The sequence below is a fragment of the Alligator sinensis genome, unplaced genomic scaffold (assembly GCF_000455745.1).
Source record: "Alligator sinensis unplaced genomic scaffold, ASM45574v1 scaffold615_1, whole genome shotgun sequence".
Classification (NCBI taxonomy): Eukaryota; Metazoa; Chordata; order Crocodylia; family Alligatoridae; genus Alligator; species Alligator sinensis.
This window is the reverse complement of record NW_005841982.1, coordinates 553646-581474: the sequence shown is the minus strand read 5'-3', so window position 1 is coordinate 581474 and position 27829 is coordinate 553646. Positions and strand designations below refer to the sequence as shown.

Genomic DNA, 27829 nt, shown 5'->3' with positions numbered 1-27829 from the left:
CCCCTTCCAGAGTATCTCTCCCCTCAGCACAACTGAATCTCAGCTCCTTGAGAGGATAACTTACCACCCCTGCAATTTATGATCCAAAGCAGTGAAAGTGCTATACTACATAGATACTATAAGGTGAGGAGAAAAGGCAGATTTTGTTGTAGTTCTGATTGAAAGAAGTAGAGCAGGGTTGCCTTGCTGAGAACCATTTTGAGAGGGGGAAAAAATCTGAAGCTTTGGAAAGCAAAGCACTTTTTTCCTACAGTGCTCTCCAATGCTGCTTCTTTAGAAACAGAAAGATGGTGGGACTGTATCAGTGACCATGATCTGCTACTGATGAACAACAGCGTATGGTCAGATCCTGAATTCTTTACCCACCAGAAACTGCAGAGAACATAATAGGATATTTGGAAAAGGAAACAAAAACAAGGCTATTGAATTCTGTCTGTGAATACATTTATATATCTTTTTAGAAAGTTCTCCTTTAAAATTTCTTTATGTAGAAGATTCTAATTGAAACCAAACAAGTCAATTAAACCAAAAATAGTAACAAGTGTTAGATTTCAGGGTACAACACTTAGGAAGTGTGGGAGTAATGCTGAGGGCAGAGCCAGAAGACTTTAAAACCCACTGGACTGCTGCAAAAGCTAAGGGTACAACTGAGGAAATAGTAAAACCTGTTCCAACATTTGATAGCACTGGCTGAGGTGTGACACCCTGTAGGAGAGAGATCTCATGTTTAAAGTAGAGCCACTTTGCTGCAAAAGATTTTATTTTCAAATCTGTTTTAAAGTAAACATTTGATACAACTGTCAATTTAGACGTGGAGCTTAATCAGTAAAGTAACTCTATAAAGATTTGCAAAAGGAGAAACCACTCCAAAGATTTAATTCGTTTTTTCAGTGACCTTAGTTTGGGATGTAACTTCCTTGTGCCTGCCGAATCAAATAACCAGAGTGGTAAATTAACACTTAAGAGATAAAGGGCTTGGAAATCAAGTGACAGAAGCCAGGAAGCCCAAGTGTAAAAGAAAGGTGATGAAGAAACAAACTAAAATGTACAATCGTAAGATTAAAAGTACAGAATGTTCTGTAATCAATGGCTTGCTGTAGGAACACCTTTGGGACTGAGTCAGGTTCAGATTTGCAGCATGCCAGCCTACTGAACTGTTTTAGTCTCTTGCAGGTGGTTCCCTACTAATGTATTCTTTATACACATCAGGGCTTCCAACTGATGCACCAAGTCTGACGCATCTAAGGGAAAAATTGGTCTTCAATCAGTATTCAGATCATTTAATGTTTAAAGGGAGAATTGCTTAAAGGATTCTAGGGCTAGATCTTTAGCAGGCTTGCTGCTAGTGTTTGGACATGCCTAGCCCTAGTCATGACATTTTCATGTTCTGTATATGGATGGCTGAGGAGAGGATGGAGACTGGGAAAAAGGAACTCCCACCGATGTGATCCTCACTTGTAAGGGTGAGAGGCAGAATGCAAGGCCAGAGATGATGTTCTGCAGATGCAGTTTTGGTGGGGAAGAGATCTGTCTCCTGAATCAGCAGTGAGCTCTGTAGATATGGAGCTGAAGCAGGAGAAAGAGAAAAATAAATAGGTGACCTTAAGAAGGAAGAAGCAGGGAAACTGAAAGGACTTTCAAACAGTTAAGTGGACATGTATCTTCCGGAAATAGAAACACATCGTGCAGCTTTCTAACATGCTTTGGTGTAGAAAACACTCAAGGATTTTTAAAATCTTTACTAAGGAAAATGTTGCCTTGTCTTTTGTTTTATAACTACAGGATGGGAACAATGCAAGTAACATAAGCTTTCCCCCTCCACAATACACCTCATCATGATAGCTTAAATATCACTTCTACTGTCTCCTTTTTTCCAATTACCTGACCAAATTTTTGCTCCAAGGCAGATGTACTTGAAAGAACCAAGTGAGATGCACATCTAGTGGTATAGTACTTCTCGCCACAAGGGATGTCATAAATACGTTAGAACAAATTACAAATGTGTCATACTTTACGACAAAAGAAAAAAAAAAATATTTTTAAAGAGCAGAACAAATCTCAAGCAGCCAAGTGGTGAAGTTGCAGTGATGTACAGTAGGTGATGTAGCCCTACAACCTCTTGGGTAGATACACTGAAAGGAGACTTCTGCAAAATGCATCTTGGCAAAGTATGGGTACAGAATGCAGTGGTTGGCTGGCACTCACTATGGTACATAAACGTTAATGGCAGACTGGGAGTGACTGGTTTCAAGTTTGAGGCCACACATGTTCCATTCTCCAGAAGAAAGTTCCCACACAAAATGAAAAATGTCAAAGATGTTGGACGGGTCAGTACTCTTCCTGCTGTGGGGGCTGTTCATGAACCTGCTCTTCACCTTCATGCTCTTCTGTGTGGCTCTCCTGCAAGTTAAAAAAAAAACCAACCTGCTTTAATGTATTAATGTGGCACTTAGCTGGGTTATAGTTTGGTACTAATTTTCATTCAAGTATGAAGACAACAGGTAGCTTTCATTTCAAGCCTGCCAAGGCAATACATCCTTTCTTGGACATGCTAGCACTAGCCTTTCCTTTCATCTCTGTCCAACTGAGACAATAAGTCCTTTCATGAAACCACTGTGTTTGATTTGCTGAGCTATTTCACAAGTACGTCTAATACTGTAGAATGAAATCTTGGACACTGCAGGGGCATTACAAGATGTGCTGCCACTAGTTGTCCCTGTGGAACCAAATGTCCACACACATCTGGATGTGGCCTACACGTACTTGTTTTAGGAGAAATTTGGGCCAGACGCAGATGTTCCATTTGTGCTGGGAGAAGCCCTGGGGCAATCCTGTACAGGAAAATTAACCCCTCTCCTGCCAATCAGCCTCCTGATGGTGTGTGAATCCTTTTGCAGTGAAGGGGGTTCACCCCATGAAGGAATGCCCCTGCTGCACCCCCCATTGCTGTGGGTTGACCCAGAGAAGTGTGGGGTGAGGCAGGCTGCTCTAGGTCGGCCCAGAATAGTGCAAGGAGCAGTAACTATTCTCCCGCAGTGGGAACCAAGGGCATTCTCTTGGGGCTTTTGGAGACATCTGTGGCAGTTGCTGCTTTTCAATAGCTGCCAACTGCCAGGAAGGGGAGAGGGTAGGCAGCCAATTAATGAGTGGGCCAGGGAGCAGCTCTGTCATGCCTCCTGGCTGAAGAGCTGGCAATGAAGCTTTTTAGCCAAGGGTCTGGAATACATGAATGCTCCAGCTCCTGGGCTATTTTTCAACCAGTAAGACTTCTTACGTGTAGAAATGAATGTTTATATGTGGCCTTAGCAAGCATTTCCCCAAGACAGCTCATAATATTTTGGGTGAGGGCCACACCTCAACTTTGATGTGCCTTCCTTAGGGTTAGCTACTACTACTAGCAGATCTGGCTTTAATCTCAAGTTTCCTTTTAAATACAATATTCCTGCCTCCTGCACAAATGCACAAGTAGACAGATTTCTTTGCTTCCACTTCCCTTTACAACTTAAGTGCTTATTAGTATCCTTTCATTTTAAAAACTGGGCTTAGCCTACCAGAACAGACAAGGTACAACATGCTATCAAATGCTCTTACAAATAAAAGAAACAGTCTCATGTTTAAAGCCGGGTACACTTCAGAAAAATCTCAATTTTTATATTTCCTTAAGTCAGGGGTTTTCAACCTTTTGTGCCACCGCCTCCCAGGAGCAGGGCTGGGGCGGGGCAGGGAAGCTCACTGGGTTGGTGTGAGGGCAGCAGCACCCCTCTGTGGGGCGGTGAAGCTCACTGGGCTGGTGAGTGGTGGCGGTGGCCACCGCATGTTAGCTTCCCCCCCCTGCAAAGGGGCGCCACTGCCTTCACCCTGCCCTGGCCCTGCTCCTGGTAGGCGGCGGGGCTCTGTCCCTGTCCACCCAGGTGTACCTCCTAGGACTGGTCCAAGTACCCCCAGGGATACACATACCTCTGGTTGGCAACCTCAGATTCAGTCATGAATCTACTAATCCAAATAAAAGTTTTTAAAGATACCTCAACTTCATCCATTTATTTAGTCTATAAAATATGCTTCCAGATTCATCAAGCAAAAGTATATCTTTTTCTGATGTGGAACTTGTTATTTATTGAATCCAGTGGTTTGTACCACAGACAAAATTCTGACACAACGTCACTGCAGACTATCATTGATGCCATATAGTTATAATTCATTATATACAGCTTCTTACAAGGATGCTTCAAACTATCCCCTCTTATCAGGAAGATTAATCTCAGATCTTACAGGATCAGCAGTGTTCCTTAAATTGTAGATATTAAGTTTAGTGTTTTTATAATTTAGGTGTCCCTGAACAGATATTTTTGATGGGTTTAGCAGGTACTTGAACTCAAGAGATAAATCCTAACTCACACCTTCCATGTCCCTATCAACTCTCATTGTATCAATAGTTATGCACAGTGCATTCCATCATCATTACAGAAGGTGATTTTACTGAAAGGGTCTTACATAGCTGGTGCCTCTGCCCTAGATTAGTGATATCCAGCTGGAAATGACTGAGAGGAAAAGCACTTGAATGGCAGCTCAGCAATGTCTTATTAAAATCAATACATCTGCAGGATCTGCTGTCTCCAGGCAATTTTTGTTAGAAACGGTTGGTGTAAACACCATTCTCTAGAAATGACATCGCTAATACCTTAAAAGTTAGAAGCTGTACGTGCATGTGTGGAGAGAAGGAAGGGTAGGGAAAATAGAAGAGAGAGAATATAAAGCTTCTGAGGATAATTCAGAACAGTTATGCAATAAACAGTGGTTCCCTTCTGCCAATAAAATATAAAAGGGGGGGGGAGGGAGGCCTTTTACATTTTGTGCAAGATTTGAAATGTTAACCTGTATCCAGACATGGGAAGAGTAGGCAAAATCCAAAGTGCATCATCCATCATTTACGAAGCCACATGAAAACAATTTTCAGGCAGATGCCCCGTGTCAGTCAGCCGAATTGCAGCTTAACACTTGAGGGTCCCATGGGAGGAACGGCCTCATTATATATTACACTATGGCTTTTCGCATAATATGTAACAGCCCATTGCCATAGATCTGATTTTAAGGGTTCAAGATTTGTAAAGACCTTAAGGAGTGGATTCCCCCCAACAAGCAATCCAGATGTACCAGATAACCATCTCAGCTTTCTCCGTTTGACTACATTTGTAAAAACCATCTTCTCTAAGAATGGTTCCTTGGAGGAAAACAAAACAAACCCCAAATCAAGCTATTCATGCAAGTCAAAATTTGGTCACTTGTGACTGCACTTGTGATAAGTAACTTCTCTGGGAGTCATCCACATGTGCAAGTTTTCCAAAAAGCATTTATGAACAGATACACTCATACTGTTCTTAAAGGGCAAGCACAAGCTTATATTTTGCATGTGCTGGGGAAGGCCTCAAACCATGATTCTAAATAAAAGTGCCTGAAGTTTGTTATAGCTTATTCTTAAAAGAATTTAGAGATGAATCTGATAGGTTTCTCAAATAATATATTCTGTAGAAAGTGCTCCATAAAACCTACTGGATTTAAGAGGATGCCCTTTATCTAAGCATTCTAAACCACTTCATGTAGAAAACCAATAGTACAATTAAAAACACATTGGCTGCCTCCACACGAGCGTGGATGTTTGGTTCCCTAGAGACAACTAGCAGTGGTATACCTTGTGCTGCCTCTAATTGTTCCCAAGGAATGCCTGCACCACATGCCCTCTAGCACACAGCAGGTTACCCCAGGTGGCAGTAGCAGCAGCAGCAATCCTCTCGCTCAGAGCCTTGCTGGCACCTGGAGCATGGCTCCAGCTGCCCAGGCTCTGGTTTTGAGTAGCATGCGCTGCCCCTGTGTGCACTGCTCTGCTTTTTTTTGCACAGGATTTTTTGACCCTTGGATATCCACGGGTCAACCCCCCACCCCACCACGCTGCTCCCTTGCAGCATGGAGAACAGCTGAATGTGTAGTATGTGGCGCTGCAGGTGCATACTTCACGGCCACACTTGTCTGGACACGGCCATTATGTTTTGGTTAGGCATTTCCACAGGTCGTCCATTAACTGTTGTGAGAGGTGAGCTCCAGTCCTGAGAGCTACCAATTCATAATTTTTTTCAAGTTTAATAAAAGAGACACAATTAGTGTAACCTGGAATCTGTCCCTGAGCAAGAGCAGCTGATAGGTGCAAACAGAACGTGATCTTTATCAAAACCACAGGGGATGCCCACCACATCATAGTTAGACTGAACCAGAGCATATGAACGACCCTAGAAGGTTATTGAGGAAATGAACTGAAAAACTGAAGTCAGCAGTATTTCAAGCACATAGCCTTTGTCAGGAATGATTTGTGAAATTTGTTCAACATATAATCTTTTTCTCAGTAGAGCAGGATAGTCAGAATGTTGGTGATGCTTGTAACATGAAGTGAACCTTCCTTTGCTTTACTGACAGCCCTTGCCTTTACCTCTCTCATTAGTTGTTTGGGGCTTTCTGGACCAGAGGTTAAAAGTCAAAGGTGGATTAGCAAGAACTCATTAGCAGAAACAATGGAGCTCCTTGTGGCTGTGGAAGTTGGGACTATTTTCCATTTAGGGCTTGAGAAAACCTAACTGCTATTACCCTGGGATTAACCTACAAACTATTCAGATATTGAGAGCTACACAGATTGGTTACAAGGACAGAAAAAAAACCCAGAACTCAGGGACAAGGCAAGTAAAGGAAAAAAGGAGAAAATAAAGAAGGAAAGAATAGGCAAGAGATGCTGCTTTCCCTCCCATATGATCAAAGGAAGGCCTGGATCTCTGGCTCCAAGTGCCAAGGCACTTGTGCCTTGCTACTGAGCATCATTCTGCTAACGAAGAAAGATGTTCAATAAAACCAGGGATCTTATTCTTCCATAGCAGGAAATGAGTAACTCAATAGAAACGTCCTCAGTGAAAGATTTTTGTATCCAGATGTGGGAAACTAGGGCTTTAGTGTTGAGACAATACACATGGAGTCTGGCTGGAACAGACTTTGGGTGAGAGCATGTTGCATATGGTAAATGTCAAAGAGCGGCAATTTATTTGTGACATTTCCAGTAAGGAGGGAGAAAGGGAACCAGATAAAGGATCTCAGAGCTGTCGACTAAGGTAAGATGCATGTTGTAATGTGTTTTGCCAATAATGAACATTATATGAAAAAAAATGCTGCAACAAATACATTCCTTGACTGGGAAGTCACTTAATGTTTAAGCCAACAAATAGACAAACATGGTAGGGAAGCTGGGGGAGAGGGGATTTCTTTGGCTTTCCTTTACAAACAAATCTCTGTTCTTGAATATAGCAGACATTTCCTTCAATCGTTATATACACGTAGGCCTTTTTGTCTGTACTCACGTGTCTGGTCAGAGATTTTCCTTTTTACCTACAAAGAAGCCCTGCTGCCTCATTCCTTCTTGCCAGTTTTGAATGCTTCCATCAAGATTGTAAGTACAGTTTAAGCTTCCAATAATATTTCCAAACCTGCACAAGTTAGTAGCTAGTATAGCCCTATTTCTAATGACTGAATAATCTTACCTAAGCACAACTTCCCTAAAATTTATCTTTTGGCAAAAGATGCTATGTAAAACACCACAGCACCATGGTGTTACTGAGAGATTAGGCTAATGTTAATACATCCTGGAACCAAAGCTATAGTCCACTGAAGACTAAGGGGTCAATCTTCAGAGCAGCGTACATAGGGATTTAGCTGACATGAACAGTAGTAGTTCAGTTAAATCCCTATTGAATCATCACCCCTGAATGTATCTGAGGAATTCAGCCAGTACACTCCCTGTCAGATCTCTTCTTCTTGCTCTCTTAAGTGTCTATAGTGCTATGTCTAGGATGCAAGTGAGATACTTGCTTAATCTTGCTGACAAGACATTTCTGAAAAACTGGGAGATTGAAAAGGGCAGAGGTTTATTGGGGTTTGTATACTGAAGAATTTTGCCTATAGCAACAGGATGAAAATACTAAAATATTATTTTCTATAATTACTATAAAAAGTATTTTAGTCTGCTCCTTGCACTAAAAATAGTAGTATAGTGAGTACAGTATGCCTGTCTGCAAGTCTCTCAACACAACATGTATATTACAACAAATTAATATTGTTCTTTAATTAGGAATCCCTCTACACTTACACTATGTTATACTTTATCACTTCCCCCTCTATTTCAGATTAATTCTTCAAAATTAGGGAGTATAAAACCTATGCAACTGAAATAAAAAGCTACCAGATCCTTTAGTCTATTCATAAACAGCAAAAAGCAGTCTGGTTTCTAAATGCAACATTTTATTTTACTGTATTGCCATTTAAGCAAAGAAAGCTATGACAGTTTCTAACATCAGTATGAATGGTGACCTACATACAGATTTTGATCCAACACCAGAATATCTTGAACTTACATGTTCTTCTGAAGCATAAAGGACTTCCATTAGCCGTTGGACAAGGTCGTTATTTTCCTGCCCATGTTGTTGGCAGAGAAGTTCAATCTCCCTTAATTTTCCAAAGTAGAAGTCCCTTTCCTTCTCCACACCTTCGAGTGCAAGTTTTAATGTATGTACCTGTTGATAAAAGACACCAGTTCCAATAACTGAATCATGGAGCACCATCTGCAAAATGCGCTGTAAACAAAACTTAATCACAATCCAGAACAGGACATTCCAACAATCTTACTCTAAAATTCTAAATTTAAGGTGACATTAGTGCTTGATATGGGTGCCATACTGTTCAAATTCCTGCCCACAGAGGCATGGAGGGAAAGCAATGCAGGTTTCTTTAATTCTCCTTCAATGCACCTCAACTGTCACCTGGAGGAATCACTTCTACTTGCTCTTTTGAGGCAACACTAAGAAACAGCAAATTAAAATAACAGGGTGACTTCTGGATTCATGATTACTTTCCTGACCTCTACTGAGGTTGCCAGGAGTAGTGAACTGTGGTTTTTGTGATGGCAATAATTCTTAAAGAGAACATTTCCACTTTTCCCTAATCCATGTACATTCATTGGATGTATTGGTTGGCCTACAATGTATTCTTCCCCAAAAATATTTAGCATGTACACAAAACTAGAAAATGTACCATAGGGAAATAAGGGACATAATCTTGCCAGGGTAAGGGAATGCCTAGAGGATCAGAAATATTTTTCACTTCAAGCTCAAATACTGTTGTGCAGCTACTTGCATTTTTTTCAGTGCTTTTGCTGCACTGAAACTGGAGTTCAGAGAGCTTATGCTAAAGTAAAATGCCAGCAAATATTCGTGGCGGGGGAGGGGTCCTGAAATACTAGTATACAGGTGGTTAATCACCAAGTGGAGTACCTCAGGGTCTGCTCAAAATTCAGAGCACCTTTCTGAACAGATACGCATGCATGTTAATCTTGTTTCAAACTGCATCTTGCCAGCTCTGGTTCACCACTACACTTGTTGCTGGAGCTAAGCACTCGCAGAACACTCTGACTATTGAAAGGAAGCGTTTCACGTCAACTAGAAAGGAGATCTCAAATATTTTAAAATTAATTCCGTGGAGAAAAAGCACGCAAATAATGATAGATTTACATATATTGCGGCTAGGATAGGCTGCTGGCGCTTTACTGGGTTATTAATGAGGGGGCAGCAATGAAATAGCAGCAGTAGAGGACCAAAGATAATATTGCCAAATGGTAAATCCAGAATCCCAGATTTCATTCAGTTCAGGATGTACTGAAGGTCAGGAATTTTACAGAAAACATTTCTTTCCTGTAAAAATAGGTTGAACTGACAGTTTGTGACATGGATAACAGTGTAAATCAACTGCCACAAATTACAATGGGGTTCTAAGTTCCCTCTTGGTTGCCTGCTCTTCTAGAATGCAAGTGTTTTTTTCTCCACTACTTAAAATACCCCAACAACAGCCCAAGCAACCATTTGACAGGTTAGAAAATTCTCTTCATTTCCTGGTTTCTTAACTTGCAAGATAACACTGTTTTTGATCTCTTTTCTGATGACAGGGGGTGTAAACTAAGGTGACATCAGGTTTCAAGCCTCTTCCCTTCCTTTTAATCTTAAAACTAGAAACAGCAAAGCCTAAAAAAAGGTGTGTTATTTAAAATAATCTATACACAAGCCTCTTTTACCTAAAAGCTTGCTATCCCCATGGACGCTCAGGGAGGCTAAAATGCTTCAGACCCAGCTGCGGGGTCTGTCTGTGTCAGCTTGTTCTTTGGGAACAGCTTCCTAACAACTGCTTCCCATCTGGACAGAGTAAGAGTTTTAAAAACTGTTCCCAGACCTCTTAGTCTGTTTCAAGCCATTTTTAAGTTTCAGTCAAGAGTTACACAGTTGATTTCCTAAGGCTCCTTCAGAGCCAATAGCTCAGGTCTTGCCTCACTCTCTTGATCTGTTTGCCAGGAGGTGTTTTGTATGACTCCATAGTTTCACATTTATTTTGTGCTTCCTAGCAGGCTTGCTACTAACCTAGCCTATACATGCATATAACAAATTAAGCCTATAAAATCACAGTGTAAACGTTCCAATACGCCAGTCACATACAGCTTTCTAAAATGATATCCGCCCCCTGTCCTCTATGTCTGCAGTGACAGGAATCTGCATGCTACCATCCTCACTTTATGTTTTTAGATAAAAGATGACTAAACAAGTATCAAGGCATGGCATGTTAATTTCTGTGCTTTAGTTTGTCAAATAGCAGTGCACCTCTCTGATGCACAAGTTTAAACTAATTAAAGTTTTTATTAGTGGACTTTCTGCTGATGATACATAGATAGAATACTCGTCAGATCACACAACCAAAACAGAGATTAGTTACAATCCAGACTCATAAGGTTGCCTACCAACAGTCACAATGTTCGCTCTTCTCAGACTCTAATCACTTGGACCATTTTAAGAGAAGCTTCTAATTTAATGGTTTCTGACAACATTAATTGTTCATCATGAAAACAAAGTAAGCTTGCTATATTTAATATGAATGCTTCTCACTAAGTGACACTATGGTATATATAAAAAATGCAGACAGTCTCAGCAATTAATATCTTCCAATTTACACTGTATGCCTAATGTAATACATCAAAGGTCTTGATCTTTTTTTTATTCTGCAAGACACACAAGGGCTTAAAAACTATCCCCAATATTCTGCATATAAAACATATCCCACAATATTTTGCATCCACAAAGGAATGTGGAAATCATAGAAAATTAGCTGCGTCTTAAAATCCTCCAAGGATGGAGAGTCCACAATCTCTCTGGGTAACCTGTTCCAGTGTTTTACCACCCTCCTAGTGAGAAAGCTTTTCCAAATATCTAACCTAAACTTCCTTTGCTGCAACTTGAAATTTTGCTCATTGACTAATTTACTGGTTGTGAACTAGGTATGTAAAGGGATTAAGGGTAGCCTTTGCTTCTTGAGAATCTGAAGGGGTACGGGGGAAATTGTTGTAGGCTTTTCTAGATAAATGCTCACACACATATATTGACTGTACTCTAACTGGGGGCAACATGAACCTACCTTTACAGCTCATTGAAGCAGAGATTTCCTGGCTTGGAACTGAGTGCTATGTGCACAATATACACTAGGTCTTATCAGCACATAGTGAGGTGCCAGAAAAATAAAGTCAGTATTAAAAGAACTGCGTTAGCAGAAAAAGCACAATCTCTTTAAAAATAGTTTGATGCAAGATTGTCATCTGGACAGTAACTACTACTTTCTCTACATATATCAAAATAGATTTAAAATAATCCATACTGGCTCCCCTCAAAATTACTAATTTGTGTATGGTCTATGGGATCTTTATATATAGACATTTGTTAACAAATATGTCCATGCCAAATAGGACAGTGACTTAAGCAGCAAAGTGTTTAAGATCTTAACATTTGAGTAGAAATTTTAAAATCAAAATTGCTGAACACTCAGTTACCACTAATGTCAAGAGACACTACTGGAAACTCTTAGAGGTCAGGGGGGAAAAAGTCAGGTCACATTTGGGATCCTAATCAAATTTCATTATTTAGTTCAAGTGTCTGGAAATCACACATATAGTGCATAAAGTGTGAGTCCTACTCTTCATTTTCCCCGCATACAGTAACCTAGAAGAGAGGACTTACAGATCAGTTAATTCTATACTTATTTTTTGCTACTTTCAGTAACAATTTTACACTACTTTATTTAACTTTTTACAGTAACAATCAAAGGGTCCAATCATAATTTAGGGCCTACTGTGCTTAGCACTGCTCAAATGGATACACTACCTCTGCCTCAAGGAATTGGACACATGTAATGAAACATTATACTGGGTTCCCCTCAAACACACACGTCACCTGCAGTCTGTTTCAACAATGCACAGAGATGTCCTAGTTTCTGTATTAGCGAGAAATGGAAAGTAACCACATACCAAAATGTGAAATTCTGTCACTAAAATTCAAAGTCAGTAATACCAGAAGCCAGGATGGAGCAGCAGCAGCAGCAGCAGCCAGAAAATGGGCTTTCATGCTCCAAAGAATCCTGATCAATTGCAGAGGCAAAATAATGTATATGAGACATAGTATAATGGAAGAACCCAACAGTGGTCCAATCAATCTGATTCACAGGTGTCAGTGTCAGACATTATAAAAGGCATAAAGTTCCTAAACACCTGCCCTATTGTGTTTCAGGGCCAGAATATATGTTTCCTTCTGATCACAGTTGAAAAAAATAAGCTCATACTCTGAAGCAGGTAGGCTGGGAGCCTTCAGAATCTCCCCACCTAGAAATTCAGATTTTCATTTATACTAAGGACCCATTACATCACTGTGGTGACATAAAGAGGTCTTGAAGTAGACGCCCTATATGCCTATTAAAGCCCCATATAACATAAGGGGTGCTGTAAAGGTTCTGTAGTAGAAATCAGAATTAAGTCCCCTTTGTTAATAAGTATCTAATCTTATTCTTACTTGGATCAGGAGGATTCTGTTCTATAGATTAATTAAGCCACATCCTTCTCTCAGATTTCATTGTCTTCCTTTAAGACAGAGAAGCATATATATTTAGGTTTAACATCTTCAAGAAGGTTTTTGCATTGCAGTAAGATTTAGTAGTTTAACTCAGAATAACCCTTGTGAGCACAGCATTGGCCATCCTTCAGTCATCTGTTATCTTCGCAATTTTTAATGATAAATCGTTGTCCTCAGACAAGCTATTTTAGCCTTTGCTCCTTTGGAATTACCATGTGGTTATCATCCAGATTAAAACCTGAAGTGTTACCATAATCTTGGGTACCATGCACTAGTGTGACAATGCCAGTGCTAGTGCTTCTACATTTTGTGGTTGAAACAAGCTTACCTGTTCACTAAGCTGTATGACTTGTGTTTCCAAATCTTTATCTGATTTGGACACTGAGCTGCTGGGTGTGGCTTTTTTTGCTGATGATGGACGAGAAGGTGTGGACCCTGGTTTAGAAGCTGGACTGGATTTTGCAGCACCTGAGGGCACAAAAATAAAAAACACTCCTTAAAATAATCTTTGTAAAGTGATTTAAGTAAATATGTTTGTCCCTGAGAGATAAATGTGTTCCCAATAATTTTGTAGCCTTACCACTTCCAGATACAGAAAAACATGGTGAATTTACATGGTGAATTTACTTCCATGCTGCAAGTGAAAAATGTACTTACTTTTTAGCTGTGCATTAGAACAGGAGATAGGAAAGGAAATACCATAACTAGAATATTATGTTTGGTTTTAAATGGACAGTAAAATATATCACAACATTATCTGAATAAAAATAAAAACATTCTTGAAGTCACTACCACTGTTTTACAGCTTTAAGACACTGTCAAAAACAAACTATAAGGCTCTTCTGCTTATTGCTTACTACTTTTATTTCTTAAACCTACTGGACAAAAGGTAGGTTGGTTTTTATTTATAAAACTATTCTGATTCTATGCATTCCTCTACAGGTTAAACTGAATACCATTAATGGATATTCACATAGAAATTCAACTGTTGTAAACAACACTAAATCCATCACTGGACATTCAGCTGCTACAGTGACCAGAAGATCAAATTTTTGATCTGCTTAGGGCTTCTCTTTAATCATGTGTTATGCAAAGCTGATAATGTATTCAAATATATAGCAATGCTGTTATCAGAAAAAAAAACCCAGCAGCCATCACACGGGCATATAGATGCTCCATATGCACAGGCCTAAAGGAAGTACAAATGACTAAGCTCAGCAAGAAACATTTATATACAAGGGCCAGGGCTATTTTTATATGCACCCTAGGGCTGACAGTGCCCTTCCCTCCTCCCCCTCCTCTTTTCCCTCCTTTAGATGTAGACTCCGAGGGAGCATCAGTCAGAGCATGTGAGTTGCTTCCTTCCACCTGTCTTGATGCTCTGCAATTCCTCAGCCTTCTCCACTTTAAACTGGTTGAAATCTGTTTCAGATATGAGGCTCAGACCCCAAGCCTATCAACTGCCTATTTATTTTAAAAGCAGTCTTTTCCCTTAAATAAACTTAAAGAAAGCTTGGTAAGAAGCAAAGATCTTCTTTTCCAGGACCCTGATCTATACTACTCCCTTCTATGGAAAGATGCATGCAAGACAAGTGCCTGCATGCTGTTGGGCTCTGATGTGCAGCTGCAACCTCCCACTACCGGATGCTTTGAAATCTGGGACACACGGGGACTTGGAACATCCCAAAATTCTGAGTAAGCTCTGAAATCCCACTGGAACACAGAATTTAGCAATTAGGAAAGGATTTGCCTGAGTTTCACGTTCTGCATTTATCATCACTCATTCCCAAATGACACTTGCGCCAATTACTCTGCTAAAAATAATGCTTTTTATGATTTCTATCTAATCTGCCATTCTAAAAAGACTGCCTAAACCCAGCCCCCTCCCTTTATAAAAAAGGAATTGGGATACAATTATAGTAGAATGGTCCAAGGTCAGTGATTTAACTCCCCCTTCCCCCCTCCTCCTCAAATTTTGCTGTTATTCTAAGTCACAGCTGCAGAGATACAACACCTCAGACTTTTTTTTTACCGTCCTTAATTATTTTTAAAGCCAGAAGGAAATTGAAGCTAGTAAAGTTGACTCTGACTTTGTAGAGTTTGAAAGAAACTTTGCAATCTTAATGCCACAAATAAGCTCTGGTTCAAAGAGACATCCCCTGCCACAACCCAGCATGATGTCTGTAGGCTTCCTTGTCAAGGAGGTGAGAGATGATTGGGATGAACAGCAATGACACACTAGTCAGTCAAGCAAGTTAGGATCTTGCGATTTAGTCACACAGACTATGCTAGCTACTGCACCGCCTAAATTCCCTTATGGAAGGTCAAAGCACTAGAACACATGGGATGCCTATTTAAAGGAACTGAACCAACAATTCCACCACTTAGGAGATTACAAATAGCTGGCTTTCTAGCCATTAAAATTGCATAAGCAAGCTCTGGAGAAGGGATCAGAACACAGTTGTGCACCCTCTTGCTTATTCTTTCTGGCCCTATGAATCTTGCTTGTCACTCTGCACAATGGCCTAGCTTCAAAGGGAAAGGGGCCTTGTGTAGACCCTGTAGGTAAGGACACTTTTACAGTGGCACGTTGGTGTTGGAATTCCTTTGGGTTGAGGAGGCTCAGTCTAGGACCAGCTCTCCCATTTCCTGGGCAAATACTTTAACAACTAGAATATTATTAAGAAACATTTGGACACCTATCTTGCTGGAATCCTTTGACCCTTGCTGATCTTCTGAGGTCCCTTCCAGCCCTAATGTCTATGAAATCTTTGAAATGATGTAAAAGGTTGACAACCACCACCACTGCTCATATTTTTGAATGAAAGCATCCACTGTGTTTTGTGCTGGACTCAAGGTTGGTGGAACGGGCCACTTTGGAGTGGAGGTCTGTGAACCCCAAGTGGTTTTATGCATGCTATAGGCCGTGAGACACTGAACCCAACTAAGGGCCTCCTGGCAGTAGTAGTATAACCCAGGTACACCCAGGGGGGTGTGCCCTGTCCTCCAAAGACAGTGGTGGGGGTCAGGCAGGGTGCTGATGGAGGGACTGGCTACTAGAGCAGTTCCCTCTCCTCTCTACAGAGCCAGGCCGAGACCAAGTGCTTAACTATATACAATTTATTACTATAATAAAGACTTAACATAAAACATGAAATATCTACAATAAAGCTTAGCATGTGACACTACATATAATATCCCACAATTCACATAAACCATATAACTTACAACATATATAATAATTAACACATTAAACAAGATAGTTAAGGTTACTACACAATAAACACATATGGGGAATCAACTTGTATAACCCAAAAAAGTTAATAATAATATTTCCCAGACCTACCAAGTAACAATACAAATATACATATTAACACATTAAGAACATATGAACCATATAAACTTCCTTAAAGAATACCCATAGCTATATAGACCTTGACACAACAACAATCACCCAAAATAGGGAGTGCACTCAGCACCTCCCCAAGGGGTTTCCTTGGAGCCCCTCCCGCAATGGAGGGTGGAGGTAGCAGACCCTCCTGTCCCATGCCTGCCACGCTTGCAGGGTCCGCTTCCCCAGCAACTCACGCTTCCTCTCTAAAGCAGCCAAGGCTCGTCCCCTGGAGGCTGATCCTGTGAGAGCCTCTCTCCAGCAGCACCTTCGGCAATCCTCGGTGGCCTGCCACCCCATACTGGGCATCCCAGGGCTCTCTTGCAGGAGCCAAACCCTTACAGGCTCTGGTTCCCTGGTCTCACACAGGGGGTGCTCCTTTTCCCAGGCCCTCCTCTTGGCACCAGGGCTTTTTTAGTTAAAGGCGGAGCTGCAATGCAGAGTTCTGGTCACTCGGCCTAAGGCTGAGCTGCTCCCAGGCAGATTCTCTGTGCGCCGACCTGCACACCAGTTGAGGCCCAAACAGCCGCGAACTGCTCCCAGGGCGGATTCTCCATGTGCCAATCTGCACACCGACTGCCCAGCTGCTTGCCAGGTTCGCAGGCTCAATCCACCTCAATCGACTCCTAGATCCTGATCCCTGTGCACTGACTCGTGCATCATTGAAGCTCAAACGGGGTCCCAAGTACGGCCATCTCCAGAGTTCCTCTCTTCTTGCCGTCCCTCGTCATCTCTCTCCAGCATGGCAAGCATGCTCTCCTTTTATACTCTTCAGGGGCTCCACTCCCAAAGTTCTCCGGACCTGGCTGGCACAGTTCCGATTCAGGTCCAGCTGCTCCTTGCCCCCTCCCTTTGGAAAAGGGCGAGGCATTGCTTCCCTTGTGGTACCTCCAGATTGGTGGGTGGGCTCTACCAATCAAACAGCAGACCGTTGAGCCTGGGACTCAACCCAAGCCCTGAAAAGGTAAGCCTGCTACAGTAGAATTTAGGTGGTCTAGTAATTGTACTGGCAAAATCTTAAGTGCTTATAGCTTCTTGGACTGTAAACAGACAAGATTTTGGAAGGCCATTCACTTAGACTTAGGCACCTAAATTCTGTCCTTATTACACTTTAAAAAATAATTTAGAAAAGTATTTTAGTGCCTAATTTGGCCCTACCATCTTCAAATACATGTACATACTACTTACAAAAGCAATATTCTAAATATAATGAACTTAAAGCTATCAGTCAAGAAAGAAAAGATTTTTCCTTAGAAAAAATTAGACCCTTTGCAGGATGACAGCCTCCTTATTTAACAAGCACTGCTTCAACAAATTGGGTGCAGTGACTCTCAAAACTTGGGGAGTAATAAAAGAAAGATAACGTTTCTAGGTTACAAGAAGCAGCATAAACTATAACTGCATGCTAGACCATGAGGGAACAGAAATGGCTTGGGGATGGGGGTGGGCAATATGCAAGCGTGGATGACTAAGAAAGGCAAGGCATATATGATTTAGAGTGACAGGTCAAAATGACTAGAGGTATTTTAAAGAGATTTGGAAAGCGCATAATGTTCACTTAAAGAAATATTTTGAAGTATGAATATCTGTGGCCTTTTCAGACTTCAGTAATGAGTGTTGCTAAGTACCAGAAAGCTTAATGACACTGGCAGGGGGTGAAGGTGCTCCTCACTTGTAGGATCAGGCCCTAAATAAACAGGATGATCTGACAACAGTAATCAGTAATGCAGATATATTAAAAAAGCTAAATAATCCAGCTGTTCCAGATGGCATAAACTAGAGCTTGCTCAAAATGCAATCTGAATAGCAAAGGATGCCCAGGGAGCTCTAATCTAAGATCTCTTGTATTAAAGCAAGCTTTACTGCATTTTCTATAAAATACCAGTTTAGCCTCAGGGAAATCCTTTAGGGAAAAGGCATTTCCAACACAGCCTCAATTAAAAAAAAGTTTTAAAAAATTTAAGCCAGCAGGATGATAAAACGTCTTTTTTTAAAGCAGTTAAATATCTGTAAATCAGAACTCTCAGTAGAACACTGAGAAAGGAGAGCAGAACTAGCAAACATAAATCTATGGGTCAGATTTTACACACTGTTACCCCAGCGTAAATTTGGAACCACGCTATCAATTCGCTGCTGAGGCACTATATTTTCCACGGAAGAGTCTTACTATAAAATCCTCTATTTTGAGTGGTGCCATAGCACCCTGCTTCACCTCCCATCACTATCCTAGCAGGTAGGTAAAGTGAAATACATTTCAAGGCAAAAAGGGGAATCTGAGCATCTCTTTGAAGCCAAATAGTAGCAGACAGTCTCTCTTACTCCTTTATTGGAACATAATTTCCTTTCATTATTAATATGTCACCACCTATGCAAAGCAAGTAGGTAAATATTATTTACCTAGCATAGCTAAGGGCACTAAAGATCAACTTCATATTGTCCTAGTTGCTGTATAGATATATAACAAGGTAGTCCCTTGTTAAGCTGCCCAACAGCTTAACAAGATACAGGCCCTTTATATTTAACCTGTTCGTTAATACAGGCTTTGATTGCCTCCAATACCATCTGCAACTGCATGCAGTCCATCTGAACCACTAATTCATTCTTACGGGTAGTGAACATACCTTGTAACCAGTCTAAGTATCTTGCACACTGAAAGTGCTACAGGAACAGCAATACTGACCAGATATTCTTGCTTAGGCAGCAGCCCATACAAATTCCAGCTGTGCTCCTCTCCAGAGTGCAATGTTTAACATAGTGATTCACTCCCTATAATATACTGAGTGACAGAAGCAGCTCTTTCATTCAGCTCTGCCAGATGAAGAAGATCATCCTCAGCATCTGGAATGTTATCAAGCACTCTCGACTCCCAGGCCGACAGGGTTAACAGATGTCCCAAACTCAGAGCCCAAGCTTCAGTGCGACTGTGCTTGTTAGCAGCATCACAGCTGCTTGAATTAACACCCAGCTCATTTTAGTTTGTACCTGTTCATATTACTTCTTATATTACCACTAGCGTAAGAAAATTTCACATCCTCACGGTTTTGGAAGACAGCAATTATTTTTTCTTCATAGTTTAACATATATTGGATGAAGCTGAGATCAAAAACATTACCATTTTCACAGCGTATATTATGCCCTAGAACCATAATTACCATCAGTCTCATTTTACCTAATTATTTCCTCTTACAGCATCCATATTACTTCTCTTTGGCTAAACAGGAGTGTTTTACAAACAGAATAAAATTGTATACATTCTGTATAATCTGCTACAATCCCAAACCTTTCATTGCCAATTACAAACATATTACATTAGAATGCCAAGTCATTTAAGTGCTCAGAGTAGATATACTCAAATTAACAGATCCACAATTCTGTTTAAATATGACTTCTGGGATATATCTGTGGTTCTATAGGAGACCTATATTTTCCTTAAGGCAAATGACCTTTGAAGTTATGCCAGTAATTAACAGCTACTTTAATATTTATGAAAAACAATCTGCAATTCAGTGCACGGGAAATTTGCATAAATATGGTGTGGAGGGACACACACAAACATTTAATTCTGCCTCATTCATGGCCAATGCTACCATGGAATATAGGAATCACACTACCTGCAGAATTTCTTCTGTTAAATCCATAACAAACAGCTAAAAGAAGAAATCAATATTACTGACATATGCCACCAAGGAGGGAAAAAAAATCAGGAAGCTTAAATTGTAAAAATATCACTGAACTCATTGACAGCTTTTCAACTCACTAAATCAGTCAATCATCAATGGTTGCACCCTTTCCCCCTTCATGTGGTTTTTAAAAACAAAGGAATTAGTGCTCATGCATGATTCTGTGTTAACATGCATAAACCTACCAAAATTCTGTGCTGATTTTGCTAGCAGGACACTATTTTCTGCTATTTTAATTTGAGACAAATCTAAACCTAATCCTTGATCTCAGAGGTAATTTAACCCTTCTGCATCACTTGGTGCCCCTCATCTACATGTCCTTAATTTTCTCAGTTATTTGCCAAAATCTTAAAATTTTGTTTCTTAAGTTTGCAACATGCCCAAAAGGGTAGAACCTCATTGAATAACCCAGTTAGCAGAACTGGGAGCTTTTATATAACTAAAATGATCAGTGTGCAGCCCTGGCACTGCACAGTCTAGAATGGGTTGCTCAGATTAATCGTGTGTACTCTATATATACTGAAGATGAGGGTGGCACCTAGCAAGATGCTGGTCAATGCTTGGGTATTCTTACTTAATATTTTATCACGGTTCTGGCCAAGCAGCAGCTTCTGAGCAATTAAAATGTGGCTCCCAAAAGAAAGAAGTAGTTTAACACATTTTCTCTCTGCTCCTTCTATTTTTGATTTTCTTCTGGTCTTTAGTACGATTTATTTGAAGAACGTGAGGATAAAAAGTGACTAGATAAAATATTACCAGTATTTGTGTTGGACTGCTTCACACAAATTGCTGACTCTGGGGCATGTGTATGTGCATCTTGAAAGCTATATCCTGGAGCCCTCAGTTATATCAAAATTTGGATTTCTGGCTAGAAGGGGTAGGGAGTTTGGCCACAGCTGCGATATGCAAAAGGCACCTCAGTGTTTGACTCTTATATTGGCCATTTCTCTCAAAAAACTCACTTTTGTACCACATTATAGAACATCATTTAACATCCCTGGAGTTATACATAATGAATCTCTTGAGTATGTATATGATGATTAGGACCTAACATAACAAATGTTAAAACCTACTTTTTTCCCCTCAACACATTTTCAACTCTTTTTCATTAGGTATTAATGAAAATGTGTGTATGCACGACTTGTAAATTCAGACTATTTTTAAAGCAGTCCAAAATAAATTACAAGGCGCTGAGGAGGGATTTGTTAGGGGGGGGAAATACTGCTTCTAGTAAAATCTTTAATTGAGGAGTTGGAGCAGGAGGCTTGAATTCAGGCAGCTGGTCCAAAACAAATGTTATAGTTTAAAGTAGTAAATCATAGCAACACAAGTAATATGCTGAAGTATCAGGATTGCACACTACAGTAATTTAGCAGAGACTGACAGATATTTTCTCCTCTCTGGGTCATGTGAAAGTCAGAGGATGGTAACACAATTCAGCAGTAGTTCATAAACATTCAGATTGTTCAGTATTTAAGATAGCAAGGCCCTTGGGCCCTCTTCTTCCACTGCATCTAAGCTGCAATGATATAATCTTCATTGCTATGTTCATCAAGCCTTTCAATCCAGGTTCCAGAACAGAAGCCATCATTACTTTTAGAGCCCTTGCTGGTTCCCTAGGCTGAGAAGTCACTGCTTTTACAAGGCTATATAAAATTAAACCCTCCTCTCATTCTTGCGGATGGGTTTCCCATGTCAACATTGAACCATGTTTTCTGCTAGACATGTCAGTGTGTTTTCAAGCCTTCCTAGAGGCACTGGGTGTTGGCTACAGTTAAGGCTAGGGACTTCAACTGGGGTGTGCCAATTCTCCTGTTAGGAGCAAAGCCAGAGGTTCCTGGTGAGAGGGTCCTGCCCCTCCGCTCAAGGTTTGACCAATCGCCATATCTGGGGTCAGGAAGGGATTTTACCCCATGGTCAGATTGGTATGGAGTGTGGAGGTTTTTGCCTTCCTCTGTAGAGGTGGGCTGTGGCCCACTACCTGGGACCTCGTGAGCATATATTGACAACAGTTTATAGAAGCAGGACATTGGCTGCCATGATTTCCCTGCTGTATGGGATGGGATGGCATGGTTGGATGGGATGGGATGGGATGGGATGGTTTGGCTAGGCAGTGGGGTTGAACTAGATGACCTTTAGAGGTCTCATCAAGCCCTACTTCCCTATGACTCCATGATACACTGGCAAGATGTCAGGGCACATGCCATCCCTATTCTGCGGAGGAAGGTCTTACATCTTCATTCCACCACATACCCTGAGCACAAAATTCAAAGTCCTTTAACTTTAAAATAAATTTTACTGTGACTACATTTTATTATCCTGTCTCAGCATACACACTTCTTCTGTACGGGAGTGCTGGAAGGAGCATAAATCAATCTTTAGCTACTATATAAAACACAGACAACTTAAGAGCTACATTTATAATGAAAGCAGAGATGTTTTTACTGCAACTACCAACTGCTCTTTATGATCAAGAAGGAGGGTGATGAGAAGATTTTGGTGTGGAAGGGAAGAAGGGAGAGAAAAATAGCAGAAATGTGTTTTTATGAGTTTAATTCCTACCAAGTTGAGTCTCCAGGCACTCTCCAGGTGTCACTGAATGCTACATCCAAATTTCATTATACAACTGGACAACAACAATTTTCGAATAAAAATGATTAATTCAGAGGACACCTTACACTATATTATGTGCCATAATCTACACAGATAAAAACAACGTATTCCTCCCATTCAATAAGAGACCAGGGTTTTTTTCCTCAAGAAGCCTCAGACAGCACACTGGTTCTGTGTGAATAGTCATGGACAAACAGTTAATTCTGCCCTGGTTATTTTTCCTGTCATAGATGTGCTTATTTTTAGCTATCATGTGATCCGGTATTTTCCAGCACCGGTTTAGTCATCCTACTCTCTGAGAACACTTCAAAAGCAAAAAACATAACAGGCTTCAGACTGAGGAATCTTCTGCAATTTAGCTTAATAGAATTAGTTATTGAGATACTAAACTGTTCTTTATTCATACATTTATGAAATTCCCCATTTGGCCTCCAACACTTATCTATTGAGATTTGTACATATATTCAGAAATACTTGCATCCAACATTAAGCAGAAGCCCTAGGAGCCTCATTAGAATCTCCAGTCAGGTGAAGCTTTCTATAGGAGAATTAGAAATGCCACAAACACAGCCCCGATATTTTAATACCTTGCAATAATTTTGACCCTTCCCCTACAGATAGTTTACAATGGCTCTGAGGTAAAGCAGAGGTTATTAGAGAACAACTAAATACTCATAGCAATACTGAGCTGGCAGATGGCACTATAACAGTAATGGATGCTCCTGGCTGAAAGCCCATAATGGTGACTGTGCTTATGGTACCACTCCTTACATAGAAAAACCTATACATTTATTTCCCTATTAGACTGGAATATATGCCATATTTACCCAAATCCAAGACAACTTTGAATTTAAGACGACTCACCAATAATTAGAGTCTATACATGGGAAATATTTATGCAGGCACAGAGGTACAAAGAATTGTGGGGGGAGGAGGCAGGACTCAGGTTCCCCTTGTTACCTTGCACATCTCCAGCTGCGAGTCCCCTCTCCTATTGAGCAATCCATTCCAACCCAGGGCAGGTGGCTGCTCAGCTCCAGCTTCAGTCCTGAGCCCAGGACAAAACCAGAGCTAAGCTGACACTTGTCCTGGGTCGTACTCGAATCCAAGATGAGGCTTTTTTTATCCCTGTGCAGTTTGGTGGTGGGGGGAGGGGGGAGAACCTCATTTTGGATTTGAGTAAATATGGTATGTGGCAAACTGGGGCTCTAGAGTACTGTTACTTTAAGAAGTCTGACAGATGCAATTATCAGACTTCCTCCACCACCCCTAACATATTGGTTCTATAGCAAATCAGCTCTGCCTCCCAAGACAGAGACAAGGCAATCTGAGGCAGCACAGAAGATTAGTCCCAAGGACTATTTATGTTGCAATTTCTTAGCTGTATTACCCATGACCTGCATTGACACTTCAGAGTGATCACTCTCCGAAGCAGTAAGAAAAAAATTCTCGAAACACTTTTAATGAAACAACACAAAGCTAATATTTGTTTTCATATTCCTCTTAATGCTTAATTTTTTAAATTTTTTTACAAATAAATGTAGGTTTTAAATGAAGGATAGGGACCAAACCTAGCATTTGTACAAATTTGGATAAACAGAAATAGTCAACAAATGCCAAGTGACATGGGGCTGCAAGCATTTGGCATCAGATTAAGATACTGAAAATAATTTTGAGTTATTACAGCTACCTCATAGGGATACTTTTGAGGGTAGCCTTTAGGGATTTAGATATTTAAATTTTGATAGGGAGAGTAAGAGCTAAATCTTTTTTAATTTCTAAAAATGCATATCATATAACTAGGAAAGAGTTATAAATTAGTCTGGAATATTAGTATTACTATTGCTTTATTCTCTGCCATATAAATAGTCTGCATATATATTATACACAGGTGGATATACAAGTATAAGTTAAGTATATTCACATTTATTTTGGAATTATTTTACTAAATTAACATAGACAGATTTAGAAGGAAACAAAAGTTTTAAAAAACATAATAAATAAAAGTTAGTGTCTATCTGCATACCCATTTTTTACATTCTAAATCATAACATTTCAGAAGGTACCTTCTATCCTGTATCCAGAGACGAGTTCATGTGTACTTATCTATGTTCTTGTACCACCTGTAAATCTAATTTGCACTACTATTACCTGAATTTGGGACATGCAAAGAATTTCAGATGCCTGCTATAAAATTAAAATAAGTTTTGCATGTATGGTAGTTACTGTCACTTGTAAAGACAGTTAATCTTGCAAATGCTGTTTTTGCGGGTACATATATTAAAGGCATAATTTCTAATAGAACAGTTGAAGGTTTGATCAATGAAACCTTTGCGCATCTGGAATAGGTTTGATTCTATAGAAGAGTAGGAGAAGATTCATTGCATAATTCTGCATTTTTTAAAACCTCATATTAATAACTGCAAAGCTATTTCTAAACTCTTACAACAGCCTATGACTTTTCCAAAATATACCTTTTGTACTGAAATTTTTCATGCTTAGTTTTAGACTAAAACCGAATTTTGCTTTGCAAATTCTGCAATTTTTTCAAGCACTCAATCTATCAGCACGAAGACACTTATTACTGCACTAGGGTTTTTTAACTTTGATAAATACAAGGATTTGGGTGTTAAAGTTCAGACTTGGCACTGAAGTAGGGAAGTCCTCATTAGAAAAACATGCATTTTCCTAAATCTGAAAATAAAACAAATCATCAAGAAATGCAGTCCTTAACGTACATATAGAGTACTCAGAACTACATTAAATATGCTCCCTTTGAAGTCAATGGGAATTTTACCATCAACTTCAATGGGAATTAAGTTAAACTAATGCTGATTGCATTTGAAAACCTGTCGCTCAATTCTTTGAATGCAGTTGAAAAAAGTAGATACATGCACATGATGCAATTCTGCTTGTGGGAATTTCTATCTTCAAGTCAATCTGAATACTATCCTAATCAAAGTAGTAATTTAACTGCACAAACATCCTGAACGTGCCTACGTCAAAAGAAAAGGACCCAGCAAGAGAAAAGGACTCAGCTGCTCTTGTAATCAAGAGAAAAGGACCCAGCAGCTCTTGTAGTTCGTTTGCTAGGCCCTAGTATCTGCAATTTTAACCCCAAAATATGCAAAAAAAGTTAGGTGAACAAGCAATTCAGAAATTGATCATTCAAAAAAAAGTGCTGACACTGATTTTACTGTACAGCAATTCTTTCCTTTTGTGCTAATGAAACTGGAGAGAGAGATAAACGTGACCTTTTCAAAAATCATGAAATATGTTCTTGGGCATTTCTATAATCGTGGTACTAGAAATGTTCTAGGAACCTCAAGGGTGCCCAAGAAATTCAGTTACATTTTCCATAACAACTGTAACTTTGCCACACATACTGCTCGTGGAGTAAACAACTACAGACAGCTTAATCCTATTAATCTTACTCACAGAGCAGTTCAGTTAAATCAATAAAATATTCACATGAGTAAATCAGATAGGATTTAGTCCTAGTTGAATAACATGGCAATTTAAACTTGTTATGGGGATCACAATACATTTCCTTTATTTTCACTGCATTTAAGAGCTGTGCATTAATATATATGTATATATAGTACATGCATATTAAAGATATGTATATGCATAATCTGATTTCTTAGGATTACTGGCTTGATTTATAGAAAGTTCCTGCACACTTACCAACTTGCTTCCTAATCCTCTTACACAGTTTCATTCAGATAAAAGGTCAAAACAGATCAGTTGCACGAGACCTACCCTTACACGTGCTCTATTATTAAATGTGAGCGTACACATTGAATAGGAGACTTTATTCCTTTAGAAAGTACAGCTTGCATGGCTGGCATGCTCACTCTCTGATACAGGTTTGGGTTGAACCATTCTAAGGAAGGAACACTTAAAGCAGCCAGGCCCCAAATGAACACTGAGAGATCACATACCTATATATACACACACATCTATTTAATGTATATACATTTGTATTAGTGCATAGATCTTCCCCAATTTTCACTGCATTTAAAATATATTATGATCCATATAGCAACTGTATATTGTCATATACAACTAGGACTAAATCCTACTTGCATTAGTCATGTAAATACTGTTTTATAGGTTACAAGAACTTCATGTTCTTGTTCACTGCCATGGGAAAAAAACAGATAAAAGCAAGTTTGGATTTTATAGGCTGCCTGAACGTTGCTTTGAAGCTGGTTGGGAAGGACACCTGATCACACCTGAAAACTAGGAATTCAATTTGGGATTAAAGCCAAAAATGCAGCATTTTCTTGCTTGGAGTGGGGAAGGGTGGTATGTTAAAGTAGTCTCTGCTGCTCTCCTCTTCTTGGTTAAATCAAAGTGATAAAAAGTGGCATTTATTTTTGTGACCATGTTGTCTATGGATAGGATAGAATCTGAGCTTTGGTGCTTATTCCTATTGTAGACAGATGCCAAGTAGTAATAAACATCAGTGATAGCTTTGAAAATTATAACACATTAGTTATATGTTGCCCACTCAGAAGATTACTGATTTTGAATGATCAGCACATTTAAAAATAAAAATCAATTCATTTTCTGCTTTTTGGCTAGCACTTAGGACCTGGAAGTGTTCCAGTTACCATAAAACCAGGCTATGTTAGCAATTTCCTGTAAGAATGAGTGTAAGGAGAAAGCGCGGGGGGGGGCATTCTCCATTTAATAAATTCTTGGGTAGTTTATCTCACGCAGTAGCAAGAGAGTTCACAGACCATCGCCTCACCATTTGGTACCACTGTAGTCCCTGGGCTTTATTATGGGAAATTCCACAGTCTGGGAAGATAATGCTTCAGACCAAAGAAACTAACCAAATTAATACCCATCGAAAATCCATTTATGTAATCTAGGAGGCCAAAGCCACGGTAGTGCAAAATGCCAACATAAAAAGGTGGTTTGGACTTGTTACAACAACATTAATAGACTCATTTATATGAGCTATGGATAGCTTATCTCAATATTATGCCATCACCACTAAGGAAACTGAATTCTCCAAAATATACAATACCTGCAGTGGGTGAGTTTGCATGGTGAGATTTTTTTGGCAAGTTAAAGATCTGTTCACCAGGATCTGGAGGGGGAAGAGCATCTTGGCCTTG

General features: G+C 39.9%; 1 protein-coding gene across 4 annotated transcripts in view; it reads right to left on the bottom strand.

Moving 5' to 3' along the window:
- Positions 1–6: 6 nt before the first annotated feature.
- MAPRE2 (microtubule associated protein RP/EB family member 2) overlaps positions 7–27829 on the bottom strand; it is a 132510-nt gene continuing 104687 nt past the window's right edge. For 3 of the 4 annotated variants that reach the window (XM_006021203.3, XM_006021204.2, XM_006021205.2), the window contains 4 exons: positions 27739–27829; positions 13342–13481; positions 8439–8597; positions 7–2400 (listed from right to left, as the gene is read on the bottom strand). The exon at positions 27739–27829 is cut by the window's right edge and continues 132 nt beyond it. In XM_006021203.3, the coding sequence (XP_006021265.1) occupies positions 2329–2400; positions 8439–8597; positions 13342–13481; positions 27739–27829 (462 nt within the window). In that variant the 3' untranslated portion in view covers positions 7–2328. The remainder of the gene's footprint in view (positions 2401–8438; positions 8598–13341; positions 13482–27738) is intronic. The other variant, XR_003093445.1, reaches the window with a different exon arrangement.